General features: G+C 41.5%; 1 protein-coding gene and 1 pseudogene across 1 annotated transcript in view; both read right to left on the reverse strand.

Annotated features, from left to right (window-relative positions):
• GLRA2 (glycine receptor alpha 2) overlaps positions 1-9,216 on the reverse strand; it is a 201,269-nt gene extending 192,053 nt beyond the window's left edge. Inside the window, exons 1-2 of the mRNA XM_083172460.1 lie at positions 8,464-9,216; positions 4,956-5,089 (exon numbers count right to left, since the gene is read on the reverse strand). Coding sequence (XP_083028586.1) covers positions 4,956-5,089; positions 8,464-8,531 — 202 coding nt within the window. The 5' untranslated portion in view covers positions 8,532-9,216. The remainder of the gene's footprint in view (positions 1-4,955; positions 5,090-8,463) is intronic.
• A 4,454-nt stretch (positions 9,217-13,670) lies between these two features.
• Positions 13,671-13,807, reverse strand: LOC146060919 (U2 spliceosomal RNA; annotated as a pseudogene).
• Between the last annotated feature and the right edge of the window lie 11,259 nt (positions 13,808-25,066).

Here is a 25,066-nt window from a genome sequence, read left to right on the forward strand (position 1 = left end):
AAACTTCCATAATTATCCTTTATTATATCCCACAGTTACCATAAGAGGATTGACATGTTCTGTTAATTATTTTGACATGTTTCCGATTATCTGCGGTCAGATAGTTCTATACCCAATTGACATCCTTCTTTAAAATACAGTTCTATTGTTCTATTGTATCTCAGGCTGTCCTAATGTCTTTTCTATTGCTCAGAAGACTTCCACTACCAGACAAGGCCATGCCATACATAACAGCACTGTCCCTGGATCATGTTTCAACTTAACTAATGAAAAAGGCAACCTAAAAATAAACACATCTGAAGAATGAATTACATAATAATTTACAATAAGTAGACACAACTATGGTGTAGTACAATTTACGTATTGATTATGCTGGAAGATGAACATCTCTTTTTCTAGAGACTAGGCACAGCCGAGCAATGATTCTTACAGAATACAGCAATTTGTGCCAAGAGATAAGAGGAAAAGTGGGAGCAGTGACAAATAATCAATACAAATTATATCTTTAAAGGATAGCCTATAGACAGTTAAGCTTCTTTACATACAGTATAATACACTGTATACTATAAACAGCATGTCCAATATGAAGAATAACACATATTCGTTACATTGATTTAATAAGTGGTATGAAGAATTTAAATAGCAACATATTCAGAAATATATGAAGGTGCTCATCATACTGTAACTGACATTTAATGTAAATTCTTATGCAGAAGATTTAAGCATCATGTTCGGGAGGATAATGACTTGGGCGTTCCCCCTGCCTAATAGGTGAGTATGGTATTCATTGATAAAGTATCTCACTCACCAGTGCATGATTAACCATTAGGCTGATTAGGTCGCACACTTGGGTTTTGGGATTAACATGCAGGTGGCATAAAAGGAATAAAGTGAAGATCGAAATTATTCCATGCTGGCAGTAGATGCGAAGCTTAATGACCAAGAAAAGCTTGCAAATCCTCTATTCATCCCAATATAGTGTGGGATGGGGAGGGGACACTTGTAACTATCAGATGGCTGTGGCAATGTGACCATGCAGGTCACTGCTGACACCATTACTTCATGTACATGTGCTGTGTTACAGGGCGATTGGGCAACCCGAAGAGCTTTATTTGATTATCTTTAGAGCCTTCTTTGCTTTCCACAGGAGCAAAAGTTATCTTAGGGCTTCACAAACATCATTAGATGATTAGATGTTAAGATCAAACATGTCAGTTAGATGCCCGTTGTTACCTTTAGTATGAATGTGACTAATTGCTGAACATGCATATGTACTGTGCTCTGTTTAGCAGCATTAACGGGGTTCTACGAGTGTGTTAGAATTGGCCAGGCCTGGCCAACATGTGGCTCTCCAGCTATTGTGAAACTACACAACCCAGCATGTCTTCACACAGTGTTAGCATGCCTTATTAGAAAAACTGTGGCCAGGCATGCTGGGACTTGTAGTTTCACAACAACTGGAGAGCCACAGTTTGGCAAGGCCTGGCCTAGGGTATCTGGAACCCTTAGGCGTTTTAGTGAGTCCAGTTCAGCGAGACCTGTTTGGCAGGAAGATATCTGCACAGGGTCTTCTATGCTGATATTTACACATATGCGGCGGTGCTGCACCCACCATATCCAACTCCATCATGCTGCGGTTGAACAGGATGACAGGACGACCAGATTTAATCTAGAGCGCATACATTTGAATGTACTGTATGTGTGTACACAGTACAGCTGTACCACATACCCTGCTGCCTAATTACTGGGGCACTGTCAGGACACATCCTGTTCTGCGGCATACTGCGAAAATGCACTGTGTGGCTAATATGTGAACACAAAAAGTATCCTGTCAAACAGGTCCAGTTGAATGGCACTTAATGTGGCTATGCATCCCCATAACCATGCCATTTTACGGGGAAGCATGATGATGCACATGACATCGACCTGTGCCTTGGACCTCCCCTCCTCTAAGGAGTTTTATAAAATAATGTGAATGCCTCAGTTTAAAAGAAATTATTATCAGGACGGGAGTCACTGATTTTGAAAGGTTACTACAGTTGAGTTACCCTTTAAGAAATTAGCAGAAAAACCATGGTGTTACCTAAAGCAGTCAATCATAGTCTATCTTATTTTTTATATCTCAGTTTAAGAAAAGGGAGCAAACAGCTTATTGACAGCTATGGGCATCATAGCACAGCTGCTCTTAGTACACTCAGTTTTATAAACATCTCTGAACATCTTTAACCACTTGCATGGTGTGATTCCATCAGACATGACCAAACCGGGCTTTCCTTGGCATGACATGATGAGACCAATAAGAAATCCAGCAGTTGCCTCTCTCAGAGGAACCTTCTGCTTCTTCGTTCCTTCCCCTGTTACCCCTTTCACATTGCAAATGCTGGGTCACACCTGGGATTTGGACACAGGTCTCTCCCATAAGCAGCCTGAAATTTTCAAGGTGCAGTTTCCCACAGCGACCTGGCAATAAGCTGAGTCACTGATGTCAGACAGGGGCAGGGTGGAGCGTCAGTGCTTCATTGGGGGGGGAGGGGATGATGGGGCAGGGCACAGGATTATCCCTTCGTTTATCCAGGGTCGGAATGCTGGGTTGCTGGACCAGGGACATTTGAAAAGCCCAACAACAACCCAGGATCAACTAGGCTTATTTTTGCGATGTGAAAACAATATTAGCCAGTAAAGTTTTTAAATTTTGGTGTAGACTAGATGCTGTATAGCAAAAAAAAAAAAATACTCAACTTACCCTTACAGCTCTACCCTTACACCTTCCTGTAGTGTAAATGGCTGCCCCAGCTGACAGGAAGTACAAAACAGGAAGGGATTTGATTGATATGCAAATTAACCGATGACTTGCCTGTCAGTGAAATCTTCTGAAACTCTTTAATAAAATTGAATGAATATCCCAAAATGGGGCTTTGGTACACAGAATCATATATATTATATATAATTATATATACACCATTACTGTGCCTCGTACATTCCCTCTTGCCTCCTACCACAAGTCCTCTTCAAGGTCCCTACATTCCATCAGGACAAAATGAATACCTGACAAAAATAATGCCCCCTAACAGTTCTTAAGCTTGAAGGATATATATATTTGAGTACAGATGAATTAATTCGTGCCTCAGTCATTTTGATCCAACCATCTGTGCTCCCACATGGATATATGGATATATTCAAAACCTGGATTATTATGAAGGCCTGTGGACTAGAGTTGAAAACGGCTGTTTTAATGTAAAACACAGACCTACTCGCTTGGATTGTAATAGAGTGCAGATACACATTTGATTCTAATCACTGAAATGAGCATAACAAAGGCATACAAATAAAAGCGGTTCAAAATCCTTGAAAGCAGCGACTGCTAAAAAAAACGATATCAAGTTCCAGAATCAGCCTTTGAAAGTAAAGTCATTTGAAAATCGCTCTTAGATCTTTTGATCGCTTGTGAATCTTTTATGTGTAATAATCTAGAAACAAATATACTTATGTCAAGTACCAAACACAATCTGGATCTGTTTCCAAGTAACAATCTTTCAAATCAGTCAATACTGTTGTAGCTCGTGCTTCCATTCTTGGCGGCAGGAATTACACTATTTTACAATGTGCCAGATGTCCTCTTACAAGAGTCATACTGTACTGTATGTTAACAATTGCAGGTAATTGCTAAGGGACACTGAGGAACTCTTCTTCAAAGATTTTTTTTTTTGTACCAGATATCCATTATTCATGATCAATGTTATTCCAGTTGAAGTAATGGATGGATGGAATGTATTGAGACAATGTCTATCACATGATGAATTGATAGCTGGAAGACATACACGAGAAGATGAACATTTCAATGAAGTAATGTATCTTTAAGCAGTCATGAGTTAGGGTGAAACAATGGTCGGGGGGGGGGGGGGGGGGATCAAATAAATACTTGATATAACTTTGACAAAGCAAATAATGTAAATATTTCCAATGCTGTATACAGAGCTAGATAATTCATTCTATTTGCTAAATATTATGCTAAATATATATAAAACATTATAAAAATAGCACAGATTTTTTTATTATCTTAAATGAGGGATTTGGGGAGTTTTCAGGAAATGAGTGCACTGGTGCTTTAACTTATACCTGCCAACTAGCTTTCAGTACACTAACTATACTGATATGACGACATGATCTGATTGGTTGCTATGAGTTTGCGCTAGAAACTCCATGGTCCTAAATAACCATTAGTACGTATAATGATAGTCAATAAGAAATTAGACTTTTTTGACTCAGTAAAAGTACAATTGATATATCTCACTTAGTCTAATAAACACTGCTAAATTCATTATACAAATATTTTAGAACTCTGAACATTGGTACAATCATTTATATCCAGGTGAAGGGAACCTTTGTATTTTATATTGCTAAAAGATTATTGTTCTTTTTTTATTTTTTCAGCTTTGTTCTACAAATTCTTAGTAAAATGATTCCGAAGGGTCAGCAACTAATGGAGCTCTTGAACAGTTCAGCAAAAAGCATTCAAATCCCTCATTTAAGAACCCTTTTAAAAAAAAAAAAACTTCTAAAGCTTAATACTGTATTGTGTACAATAACTTTACAATATTCATTTACAAAATCTGAAGTATATTATCTTAAGAAAATAAAAATGTGAAATGCAAATTTATTCTAAAATAGTCTTAAAACCATTATTTGTAACCTTCCTAATAGTCGTATTATAATAGAGTTTTATGCCAGGTCATCAGTTATTTGTTTGTATGTGTATAAAATATTCTGTATTATGATAAAGTGGATATTTTGACTTTTACATTATTTATTGCGCCTTGTGCCTCAGTAATGTCACTAGATCCTAGTGAATTTATAGGCTGCATTGAATAATGGTTAAGCCAACAATGCAGCTACATGTAGTGTATGTAGATGACCCTTTCAAATATAGTTTTTCTCAGGAGCTACATTTAGCTTACCTTTAAAGTTTGGTCTAATTCGTGCATCATATCCAGACGTCCTTCCCATTAACTTGTCCAAAAAATCAGAAGGAGACATGCTCTGAGAAGGTAATTTTGGAGACCTGGAGTCATGTTCTTTACAGTTAGCCGTCCTAAACAAACCACCGATGATCAGCATTAACTACAATACTCAATAGTTCATTTAAAACTTTATCTTTCATCATGTCAAACAGCCAAAACATATGATGTGACCTTAGCATAAAGAAAAGAACCCTGGCTTACATCAACAATATACAGGCATACAGCTCAACAGTCTTTCACAAAAAGGGACACATTATAATGGTTGTAGAAAAAGAAGTACTACTATTCCAGTTACACATGATTATATAATTATGCACTTCATTATACAATAGTATCACAAAAGAGACACACAATGAATGATTGGTCCCTTCATTATAGTGTCACTATAGAGAAACACAATTTTGGTAATTTCATTATTCTATCACTAGAGAGACACACAATGAATGTTTGGTAACATAATTATAGTATCACTAGAGAAACACACATTGAATGTTCAATAACATAATTATAGTATCACAAGAGACACACAGTGAATGTTTGATACATTCATTATAGTATCACTAGAGAGATACACAATGAATGTTTGATACATTCATTATAGTATCACTAGAGAGATACACAATGAATGTTTGGTAACTTCATTATTCTATCACTAGAGAGACACACTATGAATGTTTGGTAACTTCGTTATGGTATCACTAGAGACACAAAATGTATGATTGGTACCTTTATTATAGTATCAATAGAGACACACAATGAATGTTTGGTAACTTCCTTATAGTATCACTAGAGAGACACACAATTATTGTTTGGTACCTTCATTATATTATCACTAAAAAGACACACAACAAGTGTTGGGAAACTTCATTATATACACACACTGGATGTTCGGTACATTCATTATAGTATAACTAGAAAGACACACAATGAATGTTTTATAACTTCATTATACTATCACTAGAGAGACAAACATTGAATGTTTGGTAACTTCATTTTAGTATCGCTAGAGACACAAAATTAATGATTGGTACCTTTATTATAGTATCAAAAGAGACACACAATGAATGTTTGTTAACATTGGCCCCCCACAGATGGGGACAATTTTATTAGCCTCTGAGTTTGGTGGCTGTGTGTAATGTTGGCTAAACTAGGAAATTTTATTAAAGGGGCAATCACTTACATGGCAAAACCATACCTTCGATATAACTCACCCTTTAATAAAATGTCCGAGTTCGGCCGGCATCGCGTACAGACCACCAACCTTGGAGGCTATTTAATTTGGCCCACAGTGAATGTTTGGTAACTTCCTTATACTATCACTAGAGACACACAACAAATGTTTGGTACCTTCATTATAGTATAACTAGGGAGACACACAACAAATGTTTGGTACTTTCATTATAATATCACTAGAGAGCACACAATGAATGCTTGGTAACACAACAAATGCTTTGTATCTTCATTATAGTACCACCAGAGAGACAGTTGGGGCCAAATGTAATAGCGTCTGAGTTTGGTGGCAGTGTTGGATGTTGGGCAAACCCGGATGTTTTATTAAAGGGGAAATCACTTACATGGCAAAACCATGCCTTCTATATAATTCCCTCTTTAAAAAAATGCCCAAGTTGGCCGGCATCCCATACAACTCGCCTAACTCGGAGGCTATTTATTTTGGCCCTCAAAGAATGTTTGGTAACTTCCTTATCATAACACTAGAGAGACTTAAATAACTTGAACCAGTTTAAAATTCCATCACATTGGGCCAGTCCTAGGGCTTCAAACTTTTTCATAGACTGATTGTGATTTTGCTTTGGGTTCCATTGTTGAGCCGCTAATCAAGTTCAAGTTTGCAGTTAAAATAAAATAAATTAAAACAAACAATAAAATAGAACCCGTTCCATCCGTAGGGTGTATATTTATAGTTTTTTTTAAATGTATTTGAAACACAAACTTGTCCAAGTTCAAAGTTCTAGTTTAAAGCATGTGTAGAACCATTAAAATATATTACCGTATACGAGAAGAGCTAGTATTTGAGCACCATATAAATAAATTGTAATTAATACATGTATAAATTAGCCATTGAAGGCTGAACCTGTTTGAAACTGTTCACCTTGCTCTAATATAGCCTCAATGTTTGTTGGACTGCCTAAAGTTTCAGATTTTATAGCACATTTTCTAACTTTAGAGCTGATTCAATCTGAAACAATCTGAAGCATCTTTAGCAATCAGCAATCACACTGTTTTACAGCTCAGACAGTGCAGAGATGTATTTACATGGTATTTTCCAATATATCCAGGGGATTCTGCTTATGCGAAGATCTGTAAGACAGATGACCTATATACCATTACAGCCTCTAGAATGTTTCCGGAAAAAACCCTACATTTATTTAATATCCAAACATCTGTCAAATGTTTTTATTTATTAACGCAAGGCCTTCACAATTTCACACTAGTTAAAATAGAAGGAACATATGTTCTAAAATGCCAAAACTGTAAACAAGGATGACATATAGTTTGCACAGCGGCAGATCTGTTGTCAACTGACACTTTCAGCCAAATGAGCCAATACTTTATTTCCAATCACAAGCTATTTAAAAGGTCAGCTCATCAGTCAGTTTTACAGACACTCCGCGAAAGGCTGTTGGCGTCTTTAAAGATATGAATGGATGAATATATTTAACTGGGGAAATTCCTGGCCCTCTACCTGTCTGTGCTGAGGATGCCGAACTAAAGTATAGAAAGCAATGCAAATACAGATAATAAGTCCACTAGGATTTAATATCTCGTTATGTTGCATTAAAAAATGACCCTATAAGTGATTTTCAGTAGGAATAGCCCAACGGCCTTTGGAACCCAGTCATGTGATGACCTTTACAGACTTTACATATGTATGAAAAATGTCAAACACATTAAAGGCCAATCAGCAAATTATTATTATTAATCTAATGTAGTTATGGGGCATCTCTACACACAAGATGGATATCGCAATAAATGCTGCCCAATTAACCATTAATAAGATCACTACTACACCTCGTTATGCCGATCACTTAGCTCCTTAATCTTATAAAATTTGTGTTTAATACAGCTCTGAATATGAATGCTACAGTCGGCTTGGGAACCATGGCCCCATTAGTGTTTATCGTACATGCACTAGCATACAGCACACCATTCCTATGGATACAAAAAGTGGCACGCAGTGTACTTATTAACTTCCGCCAGTGTAGATTATTCTATCACAGCTATAAAGAAGGTGAAGAATACAGATGCACCTGGTTTTATGAATTCCCTAGAACGTTAACCAGCATTCTATCGTAAGTCACCACATTGAAATAAAATGAATAAAAGATAATGAGTAGCTGGAAACAAGAATAAAGGAACGACGAACATGGATGTGTCACATGTGTATCCAAATCAGCACAGCGATGGGAAATATTGATTTGCCTACCTGAAGTTATGGGTCTCAAAGAATAATGCAAGGAAGGCTGTCAAAATGTTAACCAACCGCCGGTTCATTCCTCCTGATTTATTTAAAGGTAAAAAATAGTCCAGAAATGACCCCAGGAAATAAAAGGCTTTGGTGGGAGAAGGGAAGAGAGCTTCTATTGTCTAGATCACCAAACAGACAAGAATTTGTTTTCCTTGGAGATGAAAATGGAAGAGATGAGCATTGTTACAGACTAAGGCGAGAGCACACAACAAGGCACTGTGTGGAAACATGGTCAGGTTAAACCCAGGCTCATTATTTGGGAACAGTGACAGAACACAAGATGGATATATGCTCCCTCCTTTCCTGCTTCTCCGTATAGATAAATGTCACCTTATGAACATAGTGATAAGGGAGATTCCTGCATTGCCGTCTTCCCCTGGCTGCAAAGGCTGCTGCTACATGTATGTTGCAATTACATCGCCAGCTCTGTTAGCAAGAGTCCGATATTGACAGTAGCATCCATAAGAGAAGATAATGAGTGGGATCAGGGAGGGGAGAGCCCCCACCCCAACTTTTAGGCAGCGTAATAGGAACCTCTTTAGTATTAGAGACTGTAAGTAACTGGCTCCAGCAACTGAGAGCGATTGTTAAGTATAGGAAGGTGATGTTCTCCAATGCCCAGCACTGTCTGAGCTCTCCCTGAGCTGCTGATGCTGCTGACACTGAGGCTGATGTAGGAGAAGAGGAGGAGGGGGCGTGTGGGAGAATCAACAGAAGCTTTTAGTACAGCAGCAGCAACTATGGACTATGGGGCTGATGGGGGTGGGAGCAGGCTGCTGACTGCGTTCCTCGCAACAAAGAAGGCAGGTCCCCTTTTCCTGTTCTCAGGGATGCTCTGTATGGCAATCCTGTGTATATGTGTATGCACAGTAGCTGTGATAGAATCATTCATAGGATAGTAATGATCTATTTATTAACATTGTGAACAAAAGCAGTAAAACAAGACTGGTTAATAACACACAGACAAAGAGGTAAGAGGGCCCCGCTCAGTGCCAGCAGCTTCTGTACAATGTAAATTGGTGCTAAAGTGATCATTAATTCAGCGGTGAGTTTTTGTTTAGTGTGTTTAGCAATAACTGAACTTCTGTAAGTTCTCTTAAAATTCAGTATCTCATTGGGTGATGGGGAAGCGTTTTGAATAGAGTATTGTACAGAAAGCTGGGGATATGCAGACAATTACAATTTTTATTAATAATGTTATACTGGGAGAGATGCTGGGTCGCACCTAGGATTTGTACATGGGCTTTTGTGAGGTGAGCCGGGTCTGGGAGTGCCCCAGAAAATGCAGGTGGCGCCATCATAGCACCAAATAAGTCTAGAGTTAAGTCTAGACTTACTGGACAGCTGCGAACAGGAGAAATCCATTTGCTGGTGAGTGATTGTGAATGGATTTCCTCCTGTGTGCATGGCTGGAAACTAATATACAGCTGTGCGCAGGAGCGGGAAGAAACTCTGGTGGGGAGGCATTTACCTGATCGCGGGGCTCCGAAGATTCGCAGCCCCGTGATCAGGTTTGTAGTAGGCCCCATGTGCACTACAGTTGGGGCAAATATAACATGTGCAGAGAGAGTTAGATTTGGGTGCGTTATTTTGTTTCTGTGCAGGGTAAATACTGACTGCTTTATTTTTACATTGCAATTTAGATTGCAGTTTGAACACCCCCCCCCCCAATCTAAATCTCTCTGCACATGTTATATCAGCCCCACCTGCAATGCACATGGTTTTGCCCATATGAGAAAGATTTAGCATTAGCAATTAACTCAATCAGGCCCTTTATGTTGTACGATCTGGCAGATTAGACCGGCATGCCGGGAACATCATCCATAACAGGTCCTGTCGCAGGCAATGTCTCTGAGTAAAAGCACAGTTTCTTTTTTTTTTCTGTGTGACATAATTGGTACCTCAGTTATTTAGATTTAACCATATGTGCTCAAGCATGGATATAATAAAAACCTGAATTGTTCATGTGACTTGAGGACAATGGTTGGAAACCCTGCCTGCTGTATAGGGTGAACTAAATGGACATATCAGTAAGGTCAGAATCCTGACAGCGGCAACTGACTCATGTGCAGATTCCCAACATCACATGCCAGAATCCCGACATCTATGGAGTATGGTGATGTCGGCATCCCAACTGCCGGAATTCCGATTGCAAGTATGTGGGGCAGGTTAGGCAGGTGGTTCTTAGGCACTATGGAGATGTGGAGTTAGACTGTGGGGGTTTATTGGAATAAGCCATTGGCAGGAGTTTTAGGCTGTGTGGTAGGAAGGTTAGGCACTAATGGGAGTTGAAAGGGGGACTGTAAGTATACTTACAGGACACCAGTTGGGTTTCCCTCTATCCTATGTCCGCCTGTCATACGTATGCATTTCCTTGAAAGCATACTATTGTTCCAATAATAAAATATATATATATATTTCTACAAATAAATATTGTGCTGTATGTTTTTTTTCCGCAACAGTAGGTAACAAATGTTATTACACATTCACATCCTATTAACCAGCACATATTACATTGTCCTCCACAGCATTTTGTTTCTTGTGTTTTTTGACCTTTTGTGGTTGCACATATGGTACTGTATTGTAATGAGAGGAAAATTTCATGTTTCCTCGGTCTAAATTCCAACACTTAGACAGCGCCATGCAGTCGTCTTCAGCTCTTGATCTGCACCGAAGGGTCAACGACTGCAATACATGACTTGATTTCACAAATACTGTACATGTCAGTCTATTCTTTATTTATCCATTTGATGTTAGCTACTGTATCTTAAATGTGTGCTGAGACTACAGGGTATAAAGCATATTATAACCTGTTACCTTGTCATCATGATCAAATATTCTTTATGAAGTATTATTGCTAAACAGGGAAACTGAAATGTTAGTATTTTCTATATATGGTCCGTTTCACCATGTCATAGGTTTCCTGTCTTCCATCATTTGAAAGCATGTAATTCAGTGGATTATATCTTATGCCATAAAGAAGCCAGAGACAATTGCTCTCAATGCATTTTTAGCTTTGCTGCAATGACGTATGCATGGGAGAGTTCTTCATCTCTAGGGAGAAGTTGAAAACAAATTTTATTTTTTTCTATCTAATGATTACATATCTGTTCTTCTCAAAACCAGTGGCATAACAACAAATTATGCTACTCCCTGCCGGGAAACCCCCCCCCCCCCCAATTAAGACCACCCATCCCTTCCTTACCCCTGTGGCCAGGACACTGGCCTGCCGCTGCATCTGCTGTGGCTGGGAGTAGGAACCCGCAGATTTATTAGTCTGCGTCCTGGTGCTCCTCCTGGTTCAGCCTCCTTATGAAAAATGTCCCTCACAAAATGGCCACCCCCTTACAGCAGACAGTTTTTGAGGATGCTAGAGGAGGTGGCAGCTTCCTCTAGCATCCTTAAAAACTGTCTGCTGTTATGGGGCGGCCATAACAGCAGCCAGGCAGTAAGCGTCCGACCAAGTGTTTCTCCGCTCCTACCTAGAGTGTTTTCCAACCCCTGGCATGGGAATGGATACTCCACCAGCCTTTTCCATTGACTCCCTTGAGGGTTGAGGCCCCCTAGGAAAAGCAATCTACTCAGTCCCAGTGTTTCTTGCATCCGAAGGTTAAGGTACTAAGCTGGGCTTTTTGCTGTCTCCCCATCAGAGGCTATGAAGCTCTGGAATGGGAGCAATCTACTCAGTCCCAGCCAGAGGCGTAGGGTGGGCACGGCACGGGCTCCGGGCACCGATACATCAAAGGGCGCCGGAGCCATGCAGCCTGCTCCCCGCTCCCTCCCCGCGCTGCCCGACCCCACTCACTGAAGCCACAGGAAGGGCAGCGCTGCCCGACACCCCCCTCTCCTAGGAGTGCAGCGGCCTTCAGTGAAGCCACATCGCCCCCCCTTCTCACTCGCGCAAGCAGATGGGGTTTCCAAGTATTTAGAAACACCCCCCCCCCATACCGCTGATCAATTGCTGCAGCTGCTTTTGAAAACACAGCCCCCCCATGAAAATCCTGCGTTTGGCCCTCCTCCTAGAAGTGCACTGGCATCGCTGCCCGACCCCACTCAGTGAAGCCACAGCATGGGCAGCTCTGCCTGACCCCCCCTCCTAAACAGAGCAGCGGATCCTCCTTCCCTCCAGTCAAGTGGCGGGCTGGCCTTGGGGAGCAGGGGAAAATGAGGCAAGCAGCGGTCAGTGGACAGACCAGTAGCTGAGCAGTGGCTGGTGCTGAGGACCAGGAGACCCGCAGATGCTGTTGAGAAGACTTGCCTCTCCTACCCTCCCATACACTCTTCCCCTGTCACTTCATCACAATTATCTCACTCCCTCTTGCCCCTTATCACCGCCCCTCCACCAACTCACCCTCTCTATCGCCCCCTGTTGTCTCACCCCCTCTCAAGTAACCCCTGGTCACCTCAAACCCCCCCCCCATCATCTCACCCCTTTGCCCAACCAAGCACCTCACCCTCCCTATCACTCCCCTGTTGCCTCATCCCTTTTCACCTAACCCCCCTTCACCTCTTCTTCCATCACCTTACTTATTCGCCCCCTGGCACCCCACCCTGTATCCCACCCCCCTTCTTGTGCCGTCACCTCACCCCTCTCTCCTCTTTTCCGCTCTCTTCCCATCCCCTTTTCTCTCTCCTGTTCTCCCACCCAGTCACGCTCTCTCTCCCCTGCTGTCACCCCCGGCCCCTCCTCTCTACTTACTCTCTCTGGCCTGCCAACTCTCTTTCTCTCAACCCTCACTCACTCCCCCCCCCCCGTCTGTGGCTACATGTGTATTGGGTAGTTTGCTAAAATGTGCAACGGGCATTACGGTGTGTGGTATAGTGTTAGGCTATGCCCCCTTTTTGCTGCGCAAGAGCCCTGCCTACTACAAATTGGGGGGGGGGGGGGGGGGGCGAAACATGCCCTTGCTCCGGGCAACATGGCCCTTAGCTACACCACTGGTCCCAGCATTTCCCTGCTCCTTGGGAATGGATACTAGACTGGGCTTTTCGCAGTCTCATCCTTCAGTGGCTACAAACCCTGTCAAGAGAGTCACCTACTAGGCCCGGTGTTTCTCCCCTACCTACCAGTGGGGAAAGTAGAGGAATAGTATCTTAGTTCCCTCTTTCTGCCTCGCCAGGCAGAGTGAAGGTACTTAGTAAGACTTTTCACTGCTCCCAGGCAGGAGGGGTCCCATACCCTCCACCCATTAGAGCAGTTACTAGGTCAAGCCTTTCTATATTCTTCTACCAGGAGTTGGTCCACACCCACTGCTAGGAACAGATACTACACTTGATCTTAGCCAAAATGCAGAGAAGCAACAGCATCACTGCTGCTTCAACAACAACCAACCAAGCACCATTGGCAATAACATCTGAAACTAGGTTGGTGATTTCTGCCCTACTGATTTTATCAGTCACGCTAGGAACAATCCAAGGGTCAGTAGTACTTTTACTTTCATTTTGTACATAGAGTATTTCTACAGCTGTGGGCTGCAACTTAGGAGCTATTTGCCACTCTATGCACTAGAAGGTCAGTACACACCATAGCACCACCTTTTTTGTGGGTGGTCACTGGAGCTCACATATTATGGCTCACACTGTAATGTTGATTACAAATGTTGCCACACACCGTAATGCCCATTATACCACACCATAATGCCCATTACTTATTATGCCACACACCATAACGCCCCTTACACATTATACCACACACCTTAATGCAAATTACACAATAAGCCGCATACCGTAATGCCTATTACATATTATGCTACACACTGGAATGCCCATTGCACATTATGCCATACAAAGAAATGTTCACACTGGAATGCCCATTGCACATTATGCCATACAAAGAAATGTTCATTACACATTAAGTCAAACCATAATCCCCATTACATTTATGCTACACGCTGTAATGCCCATTTCACATTATACCACAAACATTAATGCCAATTACACATTATGCCGCACAAAGTAATTGATGTATACTATATAAAATACCATGTGGCATTAGGCAGGTATACAACCATAGGGCCTTATTCAGATCTGTTCACTATGCTGCATATACTCACCCTGATGAACGCCTGCGCCCCCCCTGCCATCCAAATCCCATTGCTACCATACGAGGGTATGTGTACGCAAAAACATCCCCAGGAGAGAAATCATTCGATGGTCAAAGAAGCAGTTTATTTCTCACACATATTCTTGTTAAAGTGCCAGTTTGTCAAGACATGACTCAGCCGTGGATAACACAAAGTGCTGTAAGCTATAGCCTCAATATGGAATAACAATATACCTTAATCATGAGGCTTAGGCAAAAGATATAGGGGGTTATTCTTGTTCACTCCTTTCAAATTTCTTCTTAAATGGACAAAACCATGTGCACTGCAGGGGGACAGATGTAAAATGTGCAGAGAGAATTAGATCTAACTCTCTCTGCACAAGTAACATCTACCCCACCTGCAGTGCACATGGTTTTGTCCATTTGAGAAGGAAATTGCCAGAAGGAGTGAACCAAAATAACCCCCATAGTGCAGCACAAAAGTTATATATATTTAACAGTGCAATAATGATCATTGTGGGCATACCTGTACTGTACTTTGCCTATCCTGGATTCTATCTACAAGCTTACTGCCTAGAGAACTACAATACTGTAAGTCAACCCATCCATCTTTTTCGCCCTATGTATTTTTCACGTGAAAAGGGGGTTTTCCCAGATTTTGAAACCATTTTTAAAAAAAAAATTTTTCATTGCTAACCTTTTGTTAAACATGAAACAGAAGTTTAATCGTGCAAAATACATACAAAGTTGGAGATGTATGTACTTTTGTGGCTGTGATCGCTGAAAAAAGGCTGGTTATTGAGGATCTGGCTTCATCTACCATAGGTGTTTTAAATAATACCCCTGATAAGTGCTGGTATCCAGGGCCGGACTGGCCATCTGGCCCTTCTGGCAAATGCCAGTGGGGCCAATGGCTAGGTGGGCCGATTTCTTACTCCAGGGTGGAGGCTCCACCTTTTGATCGGCGGGTATCAGAGTTAATTGGATAGCCCCTGGTGAATCCATTATCCATGGTAGATAACTCCAGATATTTTGATACAGGCGGCAGCCTTGGTCTTATCAAACCGATGAAGCGTGCTTAAAAAGAAGATACATTAGTATTGTAACAAGAATGGCTGTAGAAAAAGATGCCTTCAAAGAGGGTATTGCCAAAATGTGTTACCCCAAATTTACTTGCCAAATGTTATATAGCAGGGTTATGGGTCATTGGGTCAACTCATATTAGGTCGATATGTATTGGGTCGACACAAGAAATAGGTAGACATGGCTAAGGTAGACAGGGTTGGAAGGTCAACACAAACATTAGGTCAACAATGGGAAAGTCAACAGTCAAAAGGTCAACATTAATTTTCACATGTTTTGTCCCAAATGTCGACACATACCTCCCAACATGACCCTCTTCAGGAGGGACAACATGCTCTGCTCCTGGACTTTATTCTTAATGCATGATTACCTCCATCTGTGTTGAACAGGTTAATTAATAAGAAAGGTGCCTCAACACAGGTGATGGCAATCATACATTAAGGGAGAAGTGCAGAAGCAGAGCAAAGTGTCCCTCCTGGAGAGGGTAATGTTGGGAGGTATGTCGACATAGTCAACATGGACATCACATGGCTTGCTGTGCTCGCCATGCTTCGGGCACACTATTTTATTCTCCCACCACGCTGTAATGGATGGTAAGGCATGAAATACCGCCTGTCGGCACGTGTTGGTTTAAATAAAAAAAAAAAAAAAAACTCATGTCGACCTTTTGACTGTTGACATTTCCATTGTTGACCTATTTCAAGTGTCTACCTAAGCCGTGTCGACCTTCAGCGACCTAAAGACCTTATACCAAATAGCAGCAGAGAGGAGTCACTGGGGTACATTATGGGTCATTTGAGCCAATACCTGCTATTCTGAACACTTTTAAAAATGTCATTGTCTTGCTAAAGACACGGTTCTGCACTGAAGTGACTGGTGTGCTCTTATTCTGTATCGATCATGAAAGGCATTGTTCTCTGAAAGTCCCACATTTCCATAAGAATGCCTGATTTCTTAATACCCCATTCAGCTGTGATTGCTCACGCATTGTGCTGCAGTATGCTACCTGCTGAGTCTGAGCACATTTCAGCAACTATCCAACATTTTATTCTTAGCATCAACTACTAGGCTCATCTAATCAATGTTCTTTCCATAGACTGAGTCCATCAGCCATATATGGTGATCTCCCCAGCAGACAAATCTAGAAATGATAAATTGGATTTCCCTATTTTTTTCTCATTTTCTTGTAGGAATGCTGTATTGTATTGTATTGCAGATGGTGACCAGTGGCGTAACAATAGCCCCACAGACCCCGCGGTCACGGGGAGGTGGTTATTAAGGAGCTTATTCTGATCGGAGCGGCCAAACGTGCGTACGTTCCAAAACAACGTACGCTATCCGTACGCGGCCGTTGGGGTTAAGTCCACCCACAACTCAGCCGCATACGTACGGCCAGAAATATCGGCAAAGGGGAGTGGCGTACAATTGAGCGTACGCCAACGTACACGGACGGGCCAGCCCTTACACTCCGACAACTGGCGTACAATTGAGCGTATACCACCGTTTACGGACGTCTCTCGGCCGTCTTCCCACCGACTTCTTGCGGCTATCTGAGCGTACGCCAGCTTGCACGGACGGGTCCCTATTGTTTTCAATAGAAAAGTCAGCTTATGTCACCGCTCGTGAGAGTGAGCGTACGTCCGTGTACGCTGACATACCCTTCATATATATGGACCTGCAAATCTTGCCTTTGAACTATAATGATGAAAATTAATTAATTGATTGAATTAATTAATGTGCAGAATAGTGGACATGGGCTTAAAACATTGCTGAAACATCCTTTGTAGGTGTTAGATGTGGTTTATGTTATTGTATCATAAATACAAAACCTATGTTTTTATTAGAGTGAACACGTTGACACATGTCGACTTGTGTAGATTGAGTGTGCTACTGTGTAAAGTCTATGAAAGCACGTAGTGAATGTGTATAACTGTTTAACAAATACCTGCCTTAGCATATATAAGCAGGTCTTAAAAAGATTCTTACCTTAAATTAAACAAACCTTTAAATGTTGAGAAGTTTCGAAAGATAAGCTTCCAATGTGTTTGAGTGCTGTGTGTGGCTTGCAGGTAGTGAAATCATGGTTTGGACTTAATAGACTGCAGCATTGGTTATTACCTTCAGGTGTATGTGTTTGGTAGTAATCAGCGTAAATTAGCAAATCCAGGCGCACGCTGGCATGCGGTATCTGTAGGGGTGGTTTGAGATGTCGGTTGGCGGCCGCCTGTTTTGTGTCTGAAATGAACGGTGCTTTAGTCGATCGTGCGGTAGTAGCACCGCTAATTTTTGGTGCACACCCCCGTGTACGCCCATATTTACGCCCATTTTCCCTCATTATTTCGGCGCTCCCCTCATCACGCCCCTATGCCGCCCCCAATGCCCGTACACTCGCGTATAGGTTTTTTCGCACGTAGAGACCCGTCCGTAAGCGTTGTGGAGTGTTCGCACCTGCGCATTAGCGAATGTACGCATGCGCAGATCATTAAAAACCCCGGGACGTACGCGTACGGCCCGGCCGCTCCAACCAGAATAAGGCCCCAAGTGTGGGCGCCGGGGGTCTGCGGGGCTATCATTCACTAACCTGCTGTTGGGGCCCCTCTGTTCGCCGCCGCTGCCACCAGGGACCCGCAGATGCTACTTTTTTCTTGTCTGCGGTCCCGGACGGCTCTCCTCCTGCCAGGCTTAATGAAAATGACCATCAAAAAATGGCCGCCCCCATACAGCAGACACTTTTTGAGGATGCTAGAGGAGGCGTCGTCTGCTGTTAGGGGGCGACCATTTTTTGTGGGTCATTTTCATTAAGCCTGCCAGGAGGAGAGAAGCATCTGCGGGTCCCAGCGGCGGCGGCGAACAGAGGGGGTAAGTAGCGGGGTTGGAATCTTTATTTTAAGAGAGGGGGGTGCGCAAAAAATAGTTACGCCACTGATGGTGACTTATTGAAATCCAAGCAACAAAATGTAATAACATGGGCAAATAACCAATCCATGTGTAACAGTGACAAATAAAACCCCCAAATATGTACAGTATATGGCTGAGATGTACTAAGCCCTGAAAAATGATAAAAAGGAGAGAGGTAAGCCACCAACCAATCAATTCCTACATGTCATTTTTCAGACACAGCCTGTGACATGGCAGATAGAAACTGATTGGCTGGTGGCTTATCACTCTCCATTTTATCACTTTTCAAGCTTAGTACATCTGGCCCTATGTGAGAGAACGCACTGCCATAATATGGATATTAGAAGTCACATCATTTATTCCTTTTACACTATTAATAGGAGAAATGAGACATACAGCGCCTGATTTATAAATTAGTTTTACCTAAATTTCCCAGAAGAACCAAAAGGCCCAAAAAGCATTGTGGAGAATTGCAACTACAACTCCATGAAATAGGTAGACATGGTTAAGGTGGCTCGCCACGCTTTGGGCTTGGTTGCTCGCTGCGCTCGCCACACTTTATAAAATCGACTCCACACCGACGTGGATAGTGGGGGTATGAACAGGTTGAGGACACGTATTGTGTCCTCCTCGAGGGGGGCGCTGCACTCGCCACGCTTCGGGCTTGCGTGGATAGTGGGGGCGTTTAAAGAAAACATTCACACCTGGCATATCATACATCTTAAACAGTAATGACGACATGTGTTAACTGGCAACTGGATTTTAGTGAACAATAAAGAAGAAAAAAAAAACAATGAACAATGTTCAATAATATCAAATAACAAGTCTAAGAAACTATAAAAAGTAATTCTTCACTTTCTGCATTCCCTTCAAATGCAGCTGATGTGGCAGCAGCTGCCTCAGCATTTGTGTCGGATGATTTGTTAGTGTGTGTAAAATGCGCAGGAAAAATGTCTCTGTTTTGCGCCAAATAAAGTCCTGCAGGTAGAAGTCAAGGTATTGATGCGCAGTTCCCCTCTGTCTCTTGTTCCTCCACTTGCATGAGCCCCAGAGCCTTTCAATGTTTTGGTATGAACCCCAGTGTCTGGGTCCATGAAATTGTAGCGGTGGTTGACGCGCGCATGATGGTACCCCGCCTGCTCAAGTTGTTGTGTGTTGTATGCGTGCCAACAGTCTGAGTAAATCGTGGTACCCGGTTCAATATGCGTCTGGATGGCGGACATCAGGGTGCTGGCATCACGGCTGGCCACTGGTGTTACGAAACATTCAACCTGTCTCATGGGATATGCCACCAAAGAGCCACTGCTGAGGCAGGACACGTCCAACATGATTTTTGCACTGGACAAATAAACTTTCATCCACCTCAACAATTTTGCCAGGCCCGCCAATCCGGTGTTGGGGCTGCAACATCAAATCGAGGGTACACGCCTCCCGCATAAAGTTGTTATAAATCACACTGTTTTGTTTTTTTTTGGAAAACATGAGGTGGCGCTCACAAAATTTAATGCTTGTCAGCAGGGCTATTTTTCAGCAGGCTCCAGCAGGAACTGAGGCCCTTTTTCTAGTTCACTCTTTCTGACAAAATCCTTCTTAGATGGACAAAACCATGTGCACTGCAGGTGAGGCAGGTGTTACTTGTGCAGAGATAATTAGATTTGGGTGGGGTTTTACTTCAATGTGAGATCTATATTGCAGTGTAAAAATAAAGCAGCCATTCTTTACCGTGCACGGAAACAAAATGACTAATGAATCCAATTCTCTCTGCACATTTTAAATCTGCCCCCCTGCAGTGCACATGGTTTTATCAATCTAAGAAGGATTTTGTCAGAAAGAGTGAACTAGAATAAGGGCCTCAGTTCCTGCTGGAGCCTACTGAAAAATAGCCCTGCTTGTCAGCTCCTCTACCCAAGAAAATATGAAGCGCAGTAGGGTCATAAATGTCAGGTTACATCCGTGAAACCATTGTGACCGGACATTGACCTTCTTGCCACAGCTTCTTATGTGGCCGCGCAACATTCGATCCTTTATATTAAGCCTCGTAGGATGCCCATTGACACAGGTCTGTGTCTCTGGCAGCAAGTGGTGGCGTTGTAAAAACTCCACGGAAACCTGCTCCGTCTGCAGCAGGTTAAAGATGGTTAATGCTTCGCAGCCATAACTGACACAATGAGATTAGTAATGACAGAATGCTGACTGACTACGCTAACTGCGCAATGCTCACTGACTATGCTAACTACGTAAGCTCCGGCTAGCCGCGCTACGCTGATTCTGACAGGGACACTAGATTGACTATGCTAACTACGCTGGCCACGGGAACACTTCGCTGATTCTGACAGGGACACTACGCTGTCTAGGTAACTGCCACTGTGAAACTACAAAAGTACCAAATAAACTTGTTTATGATGTATATCTGGATGTAAATCTGTTCCTTGGATAAGGAAACCACTTAAACCCCTTTCACACCGCATATCTTTAAACGCTATTTCAATGCAGTTTTTGTCCCTTCACAACATTGAACCCGTTTAAACACAGTGGATGAAGAAAAACAGGTCTGAAACGGGTAGGACCCTGCTTTATTACCATTAGAAATACCAGTTTTATAGAACCAGTAAATTCACTATGCACCTTTCAGACTGCACAAATTACCATTTTGAAACATTAAAAAATTAAACACTGCAAAATACTGGATAAAAAGTGCTGTCTGAAAGGGGCATCAGTGATCATATATAGAGAAAACCAATACTATTACATTGTGAAGTACAGTAACAAGTTATACATCATGTTTCACCTTTGAAAACTTTTAGAGCTGTAGTAGATTTTACCATGTGTAGCACTGTGAACAGAGGAAATGTATTTATACAGGAATGAAGTATACCTAGGTCACAATGTACCTTATATCAGTAGAAAGACAGGGCATGGTGGCTGAGCCTTTTTATACAGGATAAAATGTCACAATCCCTTGAAAAATAACCTTTTTTGAGATCCATAATGTTCATTTGGGAAATAGATTTTTCAGGATTGAAGAAGACAAAATATAATACCCAGTTTTTCCCTAAATTTCTAATTATGCAATTGATCACTGTTCGCATTCCATCTTTAAATCCATACGCAACTCACTCACAAATGATTTTCTCTGACCCTTACACAACTCTGACAGAATCAGGCTGATTAGGCCAGATCTGACGTCACACATCCTCCCTGAAAAGGCCAGGGCGCACCAGTGTTTTCCCTGACACTCCCAGACACCCCTTCAAACTATGCATTTCTGCCCTACCTCCCATAAAGGGATAGTGGTCCCACAAGGAAGGGGTGTAGTCACACAATAGTAACTCCAATTAAGACTATGCCACACAGTAGCACAATCATATACACATTACACCACATGTAGTACCTCTGATTTATATTACATTACATACTGTAATAGTTCACCTTATTCACACAGCAGTGACCCTTACGCACATAATGTTTACAGTAGTATTGTCAATTCAGCCTCCTCTCACCTTCTCTTCAGCATAAACGGAGCCTGCTCCTCTTAGTGGCTCTTCTTTACTTCAGCATCAGTGATGGCATGGCATCACATACGCCGTGCCAGAAGAAAAAGCCAGTCAGACAGGCTTTTCTGTTGGAACCACTGTTTAGGGTTGTGGTAGAGATGGTACTCTGTTCCCTCTACCGTTATACTGTAGGTGGTGGAACTCATTTCCATCATTTTCCCCCTCACTTTAACTACTGCCCCAATTTTCCAAATAACTACAATCTGTATAACAATCACATTGATAAAAAGTTAAGTGAACCTAAGGTAATGTTTGAGAAGAAAATGGAACTTCTCACAGAATTAGGAGAAGCCTCATTGCACATATAATGATTCGTAATCTTATTTATTTGAAAACTAGAAGGATGAAATTTAATAGAATGAGAGATCCAGAAAGTGAGACATTTGGGAAGAAATTTCCTTTTTTTTTTAAAGCAGCAATCATTTACACTTCAAAATCAAACAGTTTTTGCAGTGTAAATGATTGCCACTTTAAAAAAACTGGAGATTTCTTACCAAATCTCTCACTTTCTGAATCTCTCATCCTATTAAATTTCCGCCTAGAAATGCTATTTCCCAAGCTAATAAAATTTACATTTTTCCTTTCATTTTCATCATAGGTTATATGTTATATTGTCATATTCAATATTCTAATTACAGATAACCCATAGTTGCCTACCCTCCTGCATTCTGCAGGAGACTCCATAAAATAGCAGCAATCTCCCTCTCTCCCTCATTAGTCTAGCGATCTCCCTCATTTCACCTAGCCCACATTACACTGTTACATTTTTTGGGAAAAAAGGAATGAAATATAGATACATTTACATTTAATCACCTGCACCATTTCCCAGCACTTTAGCAAGTATAGTAGGTCTTACTAACTGCTTTGGGGCTCAACTACATTTGGATAGAAGTCATTTTAAATTACACACAAAAAGCTTCTAGGTGCCACGTTCACAATCTCATTTCATAATCTCTCCACATATGGAGCTAGACACGCCCTTTGGGTGGAGCATGACACACCCTCTCAATGGGGCACTGTGCAAAATTCTATTATCAACTATAAACTCCCTGAATCTAGCTTTCAAAAGTAGGCAAGTATGAGATAACCCTGTCAGCGATTTTGTTTTGTGTAAGATCTGGCACCTTTTCACCTGTCCACCAACTAAGGCAGAACATCATGCTGTCAGATGCTATGAGGGATGTGCTGTAGTTTAAATATAGCTAAAGTGTTTGCTTAAGAACTCAATAATGTCTATTTAAGCAAGAAACTATAATATGAATTAAACGCTTCATATGAATTCACTTGGTTTGAGTTGATAGATCTACAATGTCTACATAGACAGTCAATGGTCATGAAAAAGTTTGACATATTTAAAGTCTACATGAGTTTTTCACCATTTTTTAGGCCTTTTTAATACTATCATCCAAGTGGATTACAATTGAGAATGCTTAAGTGTGCTGAGTGAAGCGCCAGTGGAACGAGACACCAGGCCCGAAGCATTGCGCCAAAAGTGAGCCATGCGGGGGTACATGTTACATTAATTGGTGTCAACAGGTGTTGACATTGACCCCACGGGGTAATTAACTAAGTTGGGAGTTCTACTGAAGATGGGATGTGCTGCCCACAGTAAACAATCAAATTATATCTATTATCTTCTAGAGGGTGCTAAATAAATAAGTAGAATCTAATTGGTTGCTGTGGGCAACATCCCATCTTCAACAGAACTACCATTTTAGTAAATGTACCCCATAATGTGAAAACTCATGTCAACCTTTTCATGTGTCAACCTTCATCAAGTAGACATTTTTACCATGTTAACCTTTAGACCATGTCAACCTATTGACTGTCCATCTCATAATCCTCTTGGTTTTACTATGATGCATTTTAACATGTGCATAAATGTTATCTATGGGCCAAAATTACGTACATTTTTTTTTTGGCAGTCCCCAAAAAGAGTTTGTGGTTCTGTGTCCTGCCCAATTCCTACTGAAGTATGCAATGCAGGGTGTTAGAATATTGAAGGTTGCATATCCAAGTGGAGAAAGCAAGGATCAGCAAGCTGATTGGTGGATGGCTGGAGCTACCTACCAATCAGAGTGCTGACAGTCATTCATTGTATCAAAGTAAGTGGAGAGATGGTGCAGGACTGCAGGAGGGGAATGTTATGATTTGTTTAAAAAAAATCCCTTTAATGTGTGGGTAGGGGCCCCCGTGCATTGCACTGCCCAGGTCCTACAATACTGTTAAGTTGGCCCTTGTCGTGGTGAATCCTGAATGACTGCTTGTAGAAATCCTGTTTCTGGCAGTATCTTTATACTTATGTGGTTAAATTGATAAGAAACAAGTTGATCAACTTTCTAGCACATCTATCATTAGGAGTGATCTAATAAAGCAGGGCTGGAAGCCGATGGGTCAAAGGGCGTGGCTCAGTCCAAGGCATATTTTACAACATACTGTTAAGCATGATACTGCTACATTTAAAAAATATATATATAATTCATGTTCATGTATTATTCCTGTTATATCTGTTGCTAAATGGTCTGTTGTAGGTAATTGGTTGAAACCAGATCTCATTATGTCCATGGTAGAATCTGAGTTAGGCGACATAATGATACATTTAAAATAGAATAATATAATGCCTCATTATATGTGGTCTCTAGTCTGTTTGCACTGCGAGAAGTGATGTGTGTTGCTCTAACCCCCTAATGAGTTCCGCTTCAAAGGAGGAACATCATCTGCAGTCTTCGGTGGAGTTCCACAGAGTTGTACCTTTCAAATGTTAACATTCACGTAATATAATATGGTCTGTATGCCTAATATTAAGCATAAATACAATATATATATGCATATACACACACACACACACACACACACACACATATATATATATATATATATATACACATACATAGATATATACATACATACATACATACATACATACATACATACCTTGTACACAGTGGTGGGATTCAAATAAATTAACAACAGGTTCTATGTC

The sequence above is a fragment of the Crinia signifera genome, chromosome 2 (assembly GCF_055691185.1).
Source record: "Crinia signifera chromosome 2, ASM5569118v1, whole genome shotgun sequence".
Lineage (NCBI taxonomy): Eukaryota > Metazoa > Chordata > Amphibia > Anura > Myobatrachidae > Crinia > Crinia signifera.